At 38.7% G+C, this 16,523-nt stretch overlaps 1 protein-coding gene across 2 annotated transcripts; it reads right to left on the bottom strand.

The window, feature by feature from the left end:
* Positions 1-3,853: 3,853 nt before the first annotated feature.
* On the bottom strand, positions 3,854-16,523 carry LOC113680838 (uncharacterized). Of its 2 annotated transcripts, none has more exons than XM_089201657.1 (7): positions 15,935-16,523; positions 13,230-13,844; positions 12,374-12,751; positions 9,465-9,687; positions 7,526-7,834; positions 5,667-7,066; positions 3,854-5,470 (listed from the first exon to the last, which is right to left on the bottom strand). In XM_089201657.1, the coding sequence occupies exons 1-7, from the start codon at positions 16,448-16,450 to the stop codon at positions 5,273-5,275; spliced, it is 3,639 nt and encodes a 1,212-aa protein (XP_089057783.1). In that variant the 5' UTR covers positions 16,451-16,523; the 3' UTR covers positions 3,854-5,272. The 2 variants fall into 2 exon arrangements, with proteins under 2 accessions (XP_089057783.1, XP_089057784.1); XM_089201658.1 differs by having other exon boundaries at positions 7,526-7,771; positions 15,935-16,514.

The following is a 16,523-nucleotide window of genomic DNA, read 5'->3' as shown; positions in this document are numbered from 1 at the left end:
AAATTATCAATTTAATTATGTCTCATGATTTCCAGGAAGGGGGGGAGGGGGGTTAAATTGGTGATAGCAGAATTACGTTAATTCTGTTGAGAGTACAATTAACCACACCTATTTCAAACAGGTTCCTCGAGTTCATCAATGATCTCCTGTATGCTTGGTCTCGCCACGGGCTCTAATTGCAAAGATTTCCGGATAAGGGCTCTATTCAGTTTGTTTTTAACCATAGCGACTTGCCGATCACGCCTTTCTGGATTTGACAATTCTCGGATACACATCTCACATAGGAGGACACCAAAACAGTACACATCAACCTGAACAAGATAAGGAAAGGAAATGAAAGAACAGCACTGCACTGAAGTTTCGTACGTCTAATTATTGAAACTCGAAAACTTATCCTAGAAGATGAATTTCTTATCGCACGTTCCTGGCCGTACGCGCCAAGAACTCAGCCAATGAAATTTTCTAGATCTTGAAAAAAACTCAACAGTGTGCAGGCAAAGAAAATGTATTTGTGAGATTGGTTACTCATGTCAGTTAAGACGAAGTTGTCTTCCTGGTGGTTACCATAGAAACAAAACGTGCCTGTTACACTCAACTGCAGTGTACCAGGGCATCTTGGATTTTCTTTGTTTGCAGACTCTTTATAGTAATACTATCAAATCTGAATATTGTCCTTTTGAAGTGTGAATAAGTACATATAATAATTTAGATTTATATTATGAACATGGAAAAGGCTTTTTAAGTCACCCGTATTGGAAGGCAGCCTGGAAAAGGCTTTTTAAGTCACCCGTATTGGAAGGCAGCCTGGATTAAAACGTGATGTAATTGTAATATTTGCCTCGCCCCCACAGTTCTAAACTCCCCGATTTCCATGTTTCGTTGATTGAAAACAAAACTATTCCGTTGCTTCTAGTCGAAAGCAGAAGCGAAGAAAGTTCATAAAAAAGAAAAGTTATAAAGGCCTGGGGAGTTTTTTTAAAGAGGAACCTGTCTTAATTTGCTCCTTACTAAGATGCTGTACAGTAAATGTGTTGACTATTTCTTCTTGGTGTTTGTGTCCGTGAAAATGTAAGTAGATTAGGTCATGTAGACCCAAGTAGATCATAGAGAAGCTCTTTCCCTTTTCCCTGCTAATCGTCGTTTTCTCTTTTCCCCTCCAAGAACTTGTTTTGTTCAGAAATCAGTTTGCAGAAATATGCTGCAACCCTCAACATATTGTATATTGACCCGAAAGCGAAAAAAACAAAGAACACAAATCTTAATTTTTTTTCTGACATGCAGGATTGTGTTGTTGTGTCTTGTGTCGTCAGTACGTGTGTTTGTTTGTTTGTTTGTTTGTTGTTTATTTTTATGTATGATTTAGTCTGCCTTGGTAGATTTAGTGGCTCTTCCAGAATGCGAACGAAAGAAAACTCTTGGATCTGCTTTGAAAAGTATGATCAAAACTTCCCGAATCAGTGATCACGACAGTTGATATCAGAGTAACTATGTAGAGCTTTAAGCCGGAGCTGTCATATTAAGTTTTATGTCAAAATAAACTATTACTCAATAGTTCGTGTCTCATCTTTGTGTCTCTGAAATAACAAGGGTTACACGTGGGTTGAAGACAGCGGTTTAAAGTCGGGCATGGGCCAGGGGGATTAATTCTGGTTAGCCGCGGGCCAATCTCCTGCGCAAAATTTTAAAAGAAAACATAAGAAACCGTTGTCTCGCAAAAGAAGCGAAAGAACAATGGAATGTTCGAAGAAATCTGTAGAAGGAAACAAAAGTGCACATGCGTAGATGATTGACAGCTGCGATGTTGAGTGGAAGGGATAATTAATGCAACTTTCAACTTGCTTGGAACGTCAACGAAGCACTGTTCTTGGTGGGAAGGTTAGGGCGGTGTATATCATTTCCTTTGTAACTTCACTTTATTCGTCTAGCATAGGCGATTGACGACTTCGTAAAAGGATTTACCTATTTTTCCAGGAGTGGTGTAAAACGAAAAAGCACGGCGATGTCAAATAGCCGACAATAACAAGTGAAGATACGCTGGTCAGAGCGGAAAAGTGGCAAAGGAACTTTAAAATTTTGATGCAAGATTTGGCTTCCGTATAGTCGGCTTCGCAGCCAATTTCGGGTGAAATGGCCGAGAAAAGGACAAACTTACCCTGTTATTTAGAAAGTCGGGATCTAGAGTGCTTTTGAGTTGGAGACAATTCGGAGTGTATTGTGTGCAAGTTACAACGGGCAGACCCAACGAGGGTCAGTTCTGGGCACGAAATACTCGTTTGAGTGTTTGAGTGATAAAAACTGTTATGAAAGCTTCACTCCCACGAATACCGTCAAACACTTCGAATAACTTCATAGAAAATATACGATTTATTTCATTGTTTAATTAACAGCCTCTTAACAGCACTCCCCTTCCTTTACGCCCATCATCTACGATCACAATTACCGTTAACTGGAGCTTGGATTTAAGATCACCAGGGACCTCTCCAAGACGATGGTTTCCCCGTAAGAAAGTCTACGTCCATTAGGAAGAGGTGCAAGGAAAGAGATCAGACCACAGCTATTCGAAGGTTGGATAACGCTATCCACTTGTTAAATCTCTATCCGGTGGATAGCGCAGCATCTTTTGTTAACACTTATCCACTGGATAGTGATTTATCCGCTGGATCTGCTCTTTAAACAGGTAGGACCAAAAGTTCAAGATAACGGTACTCGATTCATAAAACAACACAATTGTTCGTTACATTTTGTCTGCGACTTAATGCGAGCCTCTACTTGTTTCTTATCAATCACTTTATTGACTCGTTCCCCAATCGAGAATGAAGTCTACTTCAGCTACGTTTGATTAACTTCAGCCACGAAAAGTGACTCTGAAACAAATGATTATAATAACATGCCCTGCTTCCTACAAACTATTGCTAATAAGCACTATCGAAAGGTAAAGCGATCCTTCCATAGTTTTACTCACAGGAGAGACACCTTTCAAGGCGGTATAGTCGTATCACTTTTACAGCCTTTCAAAGTTTGGCCCTCAATCAATAATGGGTCGGTTTCGGAACCCCGAACTCTCCATGTATTCTACAACGATGTTTCTGTTGGCTTGCTTGCAGCACTAGGTGCGAAACGAAAATGCGAGGGATTTCAAGCAACCGCTGGAAAAATACGAGACGACGTGGAGTTGAAATTTTTTGTAGGTCTAAATCTATCTCTTTTTTCCTTTTTCTAGTTTGAGTTATCCTCAATGGTTGGATCACGATACAAAACTTCTTCGCTTTTGTTATTACAACAATACCGTACACCTTAGTCGATATAAATATTTAACAACATTAAATACAGATCTTCAGTTTTTTGTGCTCGTAGGTCAGCTATCCTCGCAACAAAGCTACAGATAGCTTGGTAATCATGTCCCATAAAATTTCACAACTTTGGCGATCGCGATAATTTTTTAGGCATGCGCTCAGCTTAATCATCTCACACGAACGGATTCCGCTCATAACAAATTTTAGTATATACTAAAACAGTAGATAGTGTTGAAGGCGCGCTCTGATTGGCCGCTCAAACTTCGGATACCTTTGCTATTCACTGCCGTGCAACTCGAGCGGGATTGCACCAGAAAATATTTTAATCGCTGCAGGAATGAGCGAGTTGAAATCATCTTTTTGGGCTATATTATTTCACAGTTTTAGTATATGGTAAAACAACTATTCCCTTAATGTCAGTGACTAGCGATGGATATTTACCTCGCCTCGCGGCTCGGTAAATATTCACCACTATCCACTTCCACTTCAGTAAAGAGTTGTTAAATAGTAACCTGTTCCCATGCATAACACGCACATTCGCCTTCGGTTCCCATTTGACATTTGCAAAGATTTTTCTTAAAGTGTTCATTATTTCCCTTCACAGTCCGAGTTAATGGGTTTCTACAGTGTCGTTACCAAATCTTTTGTGTTTGAATCGAGTTACTTCCACATTCTATCTTAACACCCTCTTTTGGCTTGAATAAAAGAAAAGCACTGCCTACTTTCATGCTTCAGTTAGCAACTGAAATAAATGACAAACTTTCTTCACTCTGATTGGCTGGGAGATAAGCAGTTTTCCGGTAACACAATGCAAAAAAGAGGTACTTCAGTGCAGAAAATTGCTGATTCACTGCAAAAAAGGCAACAATTTTAAGCCGTATTTTGGACCCATTTGCAGCTCAAAAACCTGATTTCCAGTAAGAAACATAAGTTAATCAGTTAACTAACAGATCTGTTATTCTACAAGCACTCCTTCCATTATAGCTCCACCAAACGGTTGTGTAGTTACTTTTTTTTCGTTCTTGTTTTAGTTTTTGATTGAGTTCGTATGTCTTTTTGCAAAGCCTACAAAAAAAGTTAAAGAGTTGATAACGTAACTTGGCCACCGTGAAAAGTTTAAAAGCTGACGTTTAGAGCGTTAGTCCCTTGTCAGAGCGATTGACGAAGGGCTAACGCCCGAAACGTCAGCTCTTAAACTCTTTACGGTAGCCAATTTGAGTTATCAACTCAGCTGATGACACTAAATTACCTTGTTATACTTTCCCACCGACGCAGCACCACAGTTTTAGAAACTTATCCCCTTTACTCAATGTAAATCTATGTTTACCACGTCTACACTTCAAACAATAAAGAGAAATGTTCCGTTCCATTTATAAAGTATTTCTATTTCATCTCTTTCGCAAAAAAAAATCGTATCACGGTGAACCTGAATATCTTTCTCTTTTTCACCTTATGCATATCGTCTCGTAGCTCAAAACAGCCTATGTGAAATCGCCCCATCTACCGCATTTCGCACAAAGTGCGAAGACCAATTATCCTGTGCGCCCTGGTGACCGCATCAATGTCTTGCGTGTACCATTAAAGGCATGCGGATTGTCAATGGGCGCAGAGCACATCCAAATGGACTATTTTCACAATTTAGGGCTTGTTAACAAAACACATCATGACGACTGCTATTTTGTATTGTTTCATTGACTAAAGAAATTCGAACTAAAAGTGCTTCTTTCTAAATAAATTTCTCTAACGATTCAAACTTTAGCTATCTTTTCTTACATTTTACTGATACAGTTCCAAATTATTGATAAAAACTATCCTCATTTTTAGTTGCATTTTATCATGAACGACTCCTCTATATCATCATAACAAAATAATACTGATCGTGTCTGAAGACTTACTAACTTACCGAACAAATTATTTCTGAGGAAATACCTTTACGCTTTATATTTAAATGTACACAACTAATAGTATCAAAAATTGTCTCACGTTGGCTGTTCAAGTTCATCGATTATTTCCTCCATACACGGTCTCTCCTCAGGCTCTGTTTGCAAGCATCCCCGGATGAGAGCTCGAATCACGCGGTTTGATACAAGTGCAACTTGCTGTTTACGCTTTTCAGGATCTGGCATTTCCTGGATCGACATCTCACAAAGAAGAACACCAAAACTGTATACATCAACCTGAATATCGAAAACAACTTACAATAAATTCAATGATATTAACCACAATATCGCCAATCAACTCGGTGGTATTGATAATGTCGATGTCGATGTGATAATGACCGCAACCTTGCGTTAAGTGAATAAAATTTGAGGATACATACCATTGACAAAGGGTCATTGTGGAGAAAAAAAACAAATATTAAATCAAACATACCTTAACGGTTTGGTTTTTAGTGACTGCTTCAGGTGCACTGTAAATTGGGTTTCCCAGTTCAACTGTCATGGTATGTCGCATGAAATTGGCTGTGCCATAATCTGAAACCTTGGCTCGCCATTGGTCACCTTGTCGCCTTAGCAACACATTTGCACTGCTGATGTCCCGGTGAATGATGGGAGATGGTTGCTTCTGGTGAAGATAGTTTAATGCTCGAGCCACATCCAGGGAAATAACGAACAATTCAGTAGCGGAAAGCGGTCGCTTTAACAGTGCTCGTAAACTTGTTTCCATCAGCTCTGTGACAAACAAAGGACTTCCTTCGTCATTTGTGGCCCCAATGAACTGCAACAAACATGGGTGACGACATCTTGAAGCTATGTTCATTTCTCGCACAAACAAACTGCGGTTGTGATTGGAAAGAATCAACTCATGGATTTGTTTCACAGCTACGGCACAACCACAATACTTTCCTTCCACAACATGTCCCCAGCCTCCCCTTCCGAGGCATTTATCTGTCACGTGAATTTGATCGCGTGAAATGACCCAGTCAGGTGACTCCTGCCGTTGACGTGCATTTAACGCTAATTGTTGAGCTGTCGAGAGAGTCATTTCGAGTTCAGTTAACTGATTTTTTAAACCAGCAATTTCTTCATCTTTTCCCTGTAGTTGCTCTTGGATATTGGTCAATTGCTGTGTCGCCTCTCTAATTTGTACGTCTGAATTCACTAAATGTTCATGTAACTGTCTTCGTAAGTTTGTCACTTGTTCCTCTACTTCCCGGATTTGTGTCTCTGAGTTAACTAACTGATCATGCTTCTCTTGTAGCTGTCCTTGAGCGTTTGTCAGCTGTTCCTCCATCTCTTTCACTTGTGCTTCGGAGTTCACTAACTGATCATGCTTCTCTTGTAACTTTCCTTGAGCGTTTGTTAGCTGTTCCTCCATCCTTTTCACTTGTGCTTTGGAGTTCACTAACTGATCATGCTTCTCTTGTAACTGTCCTTGAGCGTTTGTCAGCTGCTCCTCCATCTTTTTCACTTGTGCTTCGGAGTTCACTAACTGATCATGCTTCTCTTGTAACTGTCCTTGAGCGTTTGTCAGCTGTTCCTCCATCTGTTTCACTTGTGCTTCGGGGTTCACAGGCTGATCATGGTTCTCCTGCAGTCGTTCGTGTTCGTCTGCCAACCGTTGCTCCATCTCCCGCAACTGTCTCTGTAATCTGTCACCTTGTTCCTGCTTTTCCGACTCTTTCTTTTCCAGTTGTGCTCGTAATTGAGTCAACTGCTGCTCCATCTCTCTCAATCGTTCGAGTAAATTCTTTTCTTCTTCGTCATTTTCTCTCGGTTTCTCTTGCAAGCTCGGCAGCTGACCTTCCATGTCTCGTGATTGCCGTTGCTTTTCTTGAGGGGAATGAAACATAAATGACAAAATGGGAAACCTCTAAATGTAGAGAACCCACACACAACACAGGGTGTTCCTACAAGTTGATACATACTGCCAGACTTCTTTCAAGGGGATATCGTCACAAAAAGGTTGAAAGAGTCTAGCAACTGTATCTTTTACAACTCACTGATCTTATAATCAATTCACTCTCATGAATTTCCTCTGTTCCCTAGAGTTTCCATCGTAGTGACAGGAAATGATGTCTAGGGAGAAATCTGATGGACAATTTCTACATTACAGAGCGAAAAATATTCTTGTCCCGACAGTAAAAGACATTTCACTCACACTCACTACTAGATGAACATGAATGAAAGTGCTAGTTTAGAGTAGGTATTTTACACAAGGTGCATGTACTTGGAAGATGCCTGCCTGATGTTATGTTGCTTGTAAAGAACCACTTTATGTTTGAAACTTACCAAGAGTTTTTCGTCTTCTATTCTCGGGGTCACTACTGGCCAAACCGAGGTGAACCGTCCTTTCCCAAGTTTGACCACAACTGACCTGAGGAGTGTCTTTGAAAGGAGCATCATTAAAGTGAAAATCTTCGGTACTGTCTCTCCTTTCTGCATCGTGTGTGATGACAGCATTATCTTGATTGTCACTGGGCAGGTTTTTACACTCAAACTCCCCGAGCATCTGACGTCGTTTCTCTACAATGAGTTCTGTTTCAGCAAAGGTCATAAAAGTTGCTCTTCTTATTTTTTTGACAGATTCCGTACTAGCAACTAATATAAAGATACAAAATGAATCCACCATGTTTCCCTCACCACAATGCTTCAAGCTATGTTCTATGCACTACTACAATAAAAGTACCCCCAGATGCCTTTCCAATTTCAAAACTTGTCTAACAATTAAACCATCGCAAACCATTCATACAAATAATTCTACCTGCAAAAGACCTGAGAATTCAGAAAAAAATGCACTTTACGACATGTCACCATGCATCTCAACCTTAAGTGTTTCAAAAGGTTCAAGGTAAAACTGATGCTCAAATTGAATAGGCTTCTTTTTTTAAGTCTCAACATTTAAATGCTTTAGGCTTATGGGAAACGAGTGAAAGGAGAATCAGTTCACAGATTATGATTGCTTCTACTCCAGAAAAATTCAATAAATTAGTTCGTCTTAGTTTTTTTGGCACATTCATTGCATGCATCTCAAGGAAAGGAAACAATAAAGTAAAATAATGTACGATTTTGACGTTTTTTTCAAGCTATTTTAGACTCTTACTCAAATTAGTCACAACAATAGGGTTATGTTTAAATGCTGTTCAAATTTCACAAATAATTTGACAACACTTCTGCCTGTGACAGTCCAGAAATTCGTGAACTGCACTGCACCTTATCATGACATCATTCAGAAACAGTTCTCAGTGTTAGAAAGGCTTTTTCACACCAGTGCGCGATCTTCGTAATCGCAACAATTATAAGCGTAGTCGCCAGTGTTACGACCTTGTGTGAATCAATAAACCGCAGGCTTTTTCAAAGATTAAACATGGCGACTGAATTAACATGAGCGTTTGCTTTCCTTTCTTCTTTAAAGGTTCATTTTTCATTTGAAGTCGTTAAAAGGACGTATAAAAGAAAAGAGGAAAACAGATTCCCATGCTTGTCTTTTAAAGTTTTCATCTTTAAAATCCCAGCACGATTCATCGTTAAGACCTGGATATTTTTGAGACTCTGTAACTAAAAAGATCAAGGTTGCGCAAAATGGAATGAAACGGATGGTGTATGACTACTTATCACGGAAGTCTACATGAACCCACGAATTGAAAATAAAAGCCGAGTTTTTGTAAAAATTTTGTACCTTACACGTCCCCACATAGATCAATGATCTCTTCGGAAAGAAAAAAGGTATGCAAACATCCAACTTTAGAGGAATTTGCAACACTTTTTTCGGCTCTGCATCTCACACAACAACAACAAAGATCAAGGCCGCGCAAAACAACATGCCCTTTGAGGGACCTGGTAGAGCGTTGGTCAATCCCAGTATTCATTCTGACCCCAGTAATAGCAAAGTTGCAAATCAATCTATCACAAACCATTCATACAAATAATTTTACTTGCAAAAGATCTAAAAATTCAGAGGAAAAAAAGCACTCGAGGACACCATGTCACCATACAACTAAAGCTTCAGTGTTTTAAAATGTCCAAGAAACAAAAATTAAAAGTTTCAATCTGCTACCCCACTATTTTTTAATTGGAAGAACAATTTCTCAACATCTGAATATTTTCTGGGAATCGAGTGAAAGAGACATCAGTTCACAGATTGTGATTTTCTGCTTCATAATGCATGGTGTGCTTGACTAGGTGAACCAAAAATTTATAAAACAACTGAGATATCAAATCATTTGTCTACCTGATGGTAAATTACCACAGCTCATTGATCTTGCATACATTTCGTCTTCATGAATTTGCTCCCGCTTTCCCTGAGCTTCTTGTCCTGCAGCTTCTCCAAAATAACCATCAAAGTCCTTCTCTGGTATGACAGTTTCCAATGGTACAAATAATGCAAAATCCCTCTTACAAACAAACTTTTGAGAGCCACGTCTTTTACCACAACCAAATCCCAATCTTTCATCCTAAATAAAAATGTGACAGACGGACACAACAACTTTTAAAACACGAATTCGCCAATTACAGTGTAGATGTTTTTCTTACAACCAGTTTAAACTCTATTACCCAGCTTGTATATGCACTTTTAGTTTCAGTAGGTTCGCTTAAAAAAATCTGCAATAAGAAAACAAAACAAAATCGGACCTAATTTTAAAGAAGTAACGCTCGAATTATATTCCAATCAAAACTAGCTACGTCCCAATCAGTTTCTTTTAAATTATGCTTTCGGAACGTAAAATAAAAATTTTTAATTCTTTGTCAACTCTGCTCATCATTGATACATGAGCTGACGAAGAACGTTGCAGTTACCAGTTTCCCTCTGCAGTTTAATGCTGGACAACCTAACCACAGGCAGATCACCCAACAGGTCGACCACGTGGTAGGGAAAACTTCTTACAGGAGTGAAAGATAACATTTACAGCATTTTTGTCCAAAAACCTCATTTAAAGTGAAACGAAATGTTAATGCACTTAATTGTTTGCCTCGAATTGACTAATCAGAGTTTGGTAGTTCTAGGCTAACAACGCTATACTTACGTGTACCAACATTTCGTTTCATATTATTAAAGCTTTTTAGACAAAGATACGGTGTTCGGTTTAATATTTCAGTCCTTTACGCATTCCTTTAAATTCAAAAAGTTTTTCCTTCCTGTCACACCAATAAGTGGTCTGCCTGTGGCCTAAACCCGTGACTTCTATCGCAGATGAAGGTAGAACACCTCCTTTGTTTTTAAATTTAAAATAACAATTTTTCTCTTCCTCTCCCCCTTTGTATTCTCTTTTTATTCACGCACGGCGCGCATGATTTTACAAATGAGCCAATCAAGTCAAAGAACTCTAACCTTGACATTGGAAAATTAACTAGAACATTTTTCACGTACTTTTTTACTTTTTGCTCTTCTGGCGAAGGTTGAAAAGATCAGCAAGTTACATTTACTTTCTTCGTCGACTGCGATAAGAAATGACTGTTTCTGCGCTTTTAAAAGTTCTCTACGAATTACATCTTGTGCTTAAACGTTGTTTTCTTTCTATAATTACATGTTTACCTATCAGTATGGAATTAGTTTACTCTAATGAAAAGCTTCCAGTAAACAACCTAAATTTTATGACATAATCCTCCCCCACATGAAATATATTAGTCAATTTTTCACGCACTTCTCACGTGCTTAGATGTTTTCTACCAATCAAATTCGCTTTCCACCACCTTAGACTTCACCCTGTAATGTCTTAATTTTTTGTAAACTACCCGCCAATACTTTATCACGTATTCCACACGCACTAGGCAAAGTCCAGAAAGGCAACAACCAAATGAGGAACGTTGTTATGCCTACGTGAAAACCTTTGAAATATGATACAATAGGCCATTTTACAGTTGTGTACTTAGTTGCCAAGCCTTTGATTTGGAGTGAGGCTGAAGGTGACCTTGTTGTGTTAGAGACCAGAATCTAGTTAGCATGATAACAAATTAATTTGCATTTCAAAAGAAGCAAGGTTTGTATCATAACAAGGTCACCCTTAGCCTCACTCCTGTTCAAAGGCTTGGCAACCAAGCACACAACTGTAAAATGGACTATTCTCTTCGTCTATTGTATTTTCACTTTTTTGAAGAACGGAGGCCACAAAATATCTCTGGTTTGAGGCTATTGGAGATAAAATATAGTTTTGGTTTGCTTCCCACGGCAAAATTATGTGAAAAAATATTTTTAGGCAACTAGCTGTAACCAAATAATGTTGATTTGTCTCTCACGAAGGAACAGCACTAAGCCTTGTCTTAGCTTTCCAGCTGGCCACAATGTTTGGTTTCGTCACTAAAGGTGGAAGAGGGCGTGTTGCATGACGAGATCAAACAACGACTGTAGAGGAGAGTACGGGAGGCGTGGCACCAATACAATTTATTTTTGCCTACAATTATTCAGATATAAACGGCAATAGACCGTAATAAACGTATGTCTGAGTTTATTTCATATATTTTTTGAACGATATTTTTCATTGAAATCTTTTGAAGGTGAAAGCTGTTTTTCTTTTGCAAAAATGCAAACGTCAGTTACTCAATGTTACTCGACCCATCCGAAACCTACACCCTACACCCTACACCCCACACCCCACACCCTTCACCCTACACCCTTCACCCTTCACCCTACACCCTTCACCCTACACCCTTCACCCTACACCCTACACCCTTCACCCTACACCCTACACCCTTCACCCTACACCCTACACCCTACACCCTTCACCCTACACCCTACACCCTTCACCCTACATCCTTCACCCTACACCCTACACCCTACACCCTTCACCCTTCACCCTTCACCCTACATCCTACACCCTTCACCCTACACCCTTCACCCTTCACCCTACACCCTACACCCTTCACCCTACACCCTACACCCTACATCCTACACCCTACACCCTACACCCTACACCCTTCACCCTACACCCTACACCCTACACCCTACACCCTACACCTATCAATCATTTCTTTTCTTTCTTTTATTTCCTCTTTGCAGAAACTATAGACCCATTTTCACGCGCGAAAATGCAACGGGAAAACGAAACTAATCATTCAGTTTAATCTCCTCTGATAGCTGGATAACACTTTATTAAATACACAGCTTAATCACATTTGGTTAAACAAGCATGTTCATGAACTTACCAGTTCTAATCCTACAATTGTACGAAAATTTCTAGTTGAATCCTCTGCCTCACCAATATATCGCACAGTTCCCCTGGCTGGACTATCCTCAATAACTGTCACAACTCTTTCATTAATCTTAAGCACTCCACGAATTCCTTGAAATGGCCTTTGCTTGTGTTTTCCCTTCCAAAATGACGATATAGAATCCTGAAGACTTGATTTAAGTTCAGCCTGAATGTTTTCGTCTTGTTCTGCAATTTTTGAAGATTTCAAGTCATCTTCATTTTCTCTAGGTGTCAATTTGTCCAGTCCAACAAAAACCCCACAGTCTGGCTCACAGACAAAGTATCGCTTGTTTCTAAATGTTCCATTGCATGATCCTGAACCTGGATGTTTCTAGATATATTAAACCACAGATCATAATCATTAATTTAAAGAGTATTGTCATCATGACTTTCATCAGTATCATCATCATCATCACCATGGGTGCCATCGCAATCAATAAAAATGTTATCCCATACACACTGTTCAGAATCCAGTGTGTAACATACATGTACACCATACCAAGCAGGATTTTAAAATCTTAACAGAGAGCATGACATTATTCTTAATTGGAGATGACATATTGCACATGACCATTTGAAGGGCAAGTTTTTCTATTACATACTATTGAATGAATCATTTAAATCTCCCCTTCAGTCTAAGGGTCTCCTAGGAAGATGGACATTGAGGACATTGAAATACTCGGGAGGTGTAAAAGCAAGCTTAACTCAGTATTACGTGGTACCTTAGTTGTGTTGCTATCTGTACAAAATGTACATAATGTAAATTGTTACAGCCAGCAACACGACTTAACTAGTGCATGAGTACTTACAATGAGTTCAACTCCAAACCAAGTTCCCAGATTGGGCGGTAATACTCCTTTATACCAAACAGTACCAGGCAAAATCTGTGTGATTCCTTCCACTTCAACCCAAACATCACTTCCAATTGACAATTGTTGGCCAAATGCCATATGTTTCCTATCTATATATGCTTTGTATCTTCCTTCAGGTGAAGTAATTGCTAAAAGCAAGTTGGTTTCTTCCTCAGATAGTCGAGCCATATCCTTCATTGGACACTCAAGACGTAATGATTTACATTCAATTCCAACAAGAGCTACTTTAGTTAAGTCTGCAGGCTGTTTAGCCTCTGGAAGAGCTTCTGATAACTCACCTCGTAAAACACTGATTTGTTTAGACTTTGTCGTAAAGCCCAGTGTCCACATGTTTTTTTCAACTACATGTCCGAAACAATCCCTTAGAATAATAAAGTTCATACTGGGTACTTCCATTTTGTCTTTTTTCCCAATTTTTGAAGATTTCAAGTCATCTTCATCTTCTCTAGGTGTCAATTTGTCCAGTCCAACAAAAACCCCAGAGTCTGGCTCACAGGTAAAGTATCGCTTGTTTCTAAATGTTCCATCGCACGTTCCTGACCCTGGATGTTTCTAGATATGTTAAACCACAGATCATAATCATTATTATTGAAGATTATTGTCATCATTAACCATCATCATGACTTTCATCATTATCATCATCATTATCATTCACATGGGTACCATTGTCATCAATGAAAATTTTATCCCCTACTGACTGTTCAGTATCCAGAGTGCAACATAAATGTACACCATATCATCAAGAAAGTAGCATTTTAAAATCTTAACAGTAAACATGACATATTCTTAAATAGAGATGACACCTTGCACATAACTGTTTGAAAGGCAAGTTTTACAATTACATATTGTTTGTGAACTTTACTAGTGAATTCATAACAGTTATGACGTAGAAAAAAAATCCAAGTTGTGGGCAAAAAATAGCTCATTGAATTCTTGAGATGCTCATTCTAAATAATAGTCAGTTTCTTTCCACTAGATCTTACTACTATGAATCTAAGAATTTCTTTTCAACTACATGTAGCTGCTCCTTGCTGCTAATCAATATACAAAACTTCATAGTGCAGTGATAATAAGATACTTGGGTTTGATGGAGAAAATTGTCTTTGCCTTAAAATTTAACACTCACTTATTTCAATCAAAACACTTGTCATTTTGAAACTTAGAGAAATTATTGTTCAAACTGGGGTGATAGTTGTTTTAGTAGATGCAAATTGTTTGCAATTGTATGTCACCCTCCTCTTTTAAAACAAGAGGAGATTTTAACTGAATAGATGCCAAAACAGTTCAAACAACTGTTGGAACTTTTTCAACAGTCACTTAAGCTACTTGAGAAGGTATGCAGGGTGTGAAATTAATTTTTTTTTCTGATAGCCACTTGACTCCTGAATTCTTCAAAGTGGTGGCCAATTCAAAAAAGTTAGTTGCCATTTTGAACGACAAACAAAACCTTTTTTTTACGCTGTCATCGTTCTAGAAATTAAGTTAGGGAAAAGATATTTAACGTGCTACAAAGTGGACACTAGGATGGATGATATGCAATGTTTAAGCTTACCTAAATCCTAGATGGCATCTAGTCATCGATCGAGATGCATGTGCTGTGTTTTGGAAACAAACTTAATGAGGAAGTTTGCCGCGGATTTGTCTTTGCAAATCTTTTTAATTCACTATATCTCTAGCTAAGGTTATGATGAAACATTCTAGTTGCCAATTTGGTAACTAATTTTCAGGATTTGGTCACCAAAGTGAAAAATTTAGTCACATTGGCGCCTGTATTAGGCGCAATTTCATGCCATGGTATGCTAGTTTGAATTGCTACTTTGAATTGCTAAGAATCTGCAAGCAAACAGAATTCAGTTTGAAATCTAAAACCTGTGGTTATGAGTTTTTCTAAAGCAGGTCACAAATGTTACCTCAGGAAAGTGACAAGGTTGTCCTAGATGAAACTGTTTTTATAGTTTGCTGTATTAATGAAGTGTGTTGAAAGTAAACAAAATTGTGAATTTTCCAAGTAAGGTGATGTTAATTATCACTTTCCTGGCTTTGATGAGCAGAATCTCCTTGAAAGGTCACAAATTAAAGGTTAAGAAGAAGAACTATTTTTGAGATTTGTGAAAGTCCCAGCTCTGTAAAAGAAGGTGGAAGACAGCTTCAAAAATTCACTTAAGAGCAGGGTGACAGTTTCCATGCTAATTGGCAAAGCTTAACACAATAAGACTTTTCTATGGGGTTGTTTTGGTTCTTTATAAAAGCACAAACAACGGAATCAACAACATTATTTACTGTGAAGTTATAAACCTGGAAAGGAAGCTCATGTAAAATGAAGTTGTCGATACTGGTAAATCAAGAGAGGTAAATTTTTAAAACTATATGCAGGTGCATCAAAGCTTAAATCCCTTCAGTATAAGAGTCTTCTTGGAAGGTAGACATCGAAGACAAGATTCTAGAAGTTGAAATCAACTTTAGTAAGTCTGAGCAGGTTAACTGAAATACTGATGAGAAGTTAAGAACTCAGTTTAACTCGGTGTGAAATGTTGTCTCCATGATAATTTCGTAAAATTTGTGTTGTTGCTATCTGTAGAAAATTTTCATAATGTAAATTGTTACATCCAACAACACGACTTCACTAGTGCACGAGTACTTACAATGAGTTCAACTCCAAACCAAGTTCCCAGACTGGGCGGTAATTTACCTATGTACCAAACAACACCAGGCAAAACCTTTGGAACTCCTTTCACTTCAACGAAAACAGCACTTCCGGGTAACAATTGTCGTCCAAATGTCAGACGTTTCCTATCTAAATACGTTAGGTATCTTCTTTCAGCTGAAGTAATTGCTAAAAGCAAGTTGGTGTCTTCCTCAGATAGTCGAGCCATATCCTCCGTAGGACATTCAAGACGTAATGATTTACGTTCAATTCCAACAACAGCAACTTTAGTTGAGTCTGTAGGCTGTTCAGCCTCAGGAACACCTTCTAATAGCTCGCCTTGCAAAACTTGCATTGGTGTAGACTTCGTCTTAAGGCCGAGCGACAACATGTTTTTTTCAACCGAGAGTCCGACACGACCGCGTAGAAGAATATACTTTATACTGGGTTCTTCCATTTCGTGCTGAGCATACAGGAACGATGATTCCACTATTTCTGTAGACAAACCATGCATTGCTCGCGACGAAAAGGGAGAGGGAGTTATTAACCACGTTCAAGTAGCGGGGGAAGAAGAAATGACCGAAATA

This window comes from Pocillopora damicornis, chromosome 3, assembly GCF_964200805.1.
Source record: "Pocillopora damicornis chromosome 3, jaPocDami1.2, whole genome shotgun sequence".
In the NCBI taxonomy this organism is placed as follows: Eukaryota; Metazoa; Cnidaria; class Anthozoa; order Scleractinia; family Pocilloporidae; genus Pocillopora; species Pocillopora damicornis.
The sequence above is the reverse complement of the archived record's forward strand: the minus strand, read 5'-3'. Positions and strand labels throughout refer to the sequence as shown.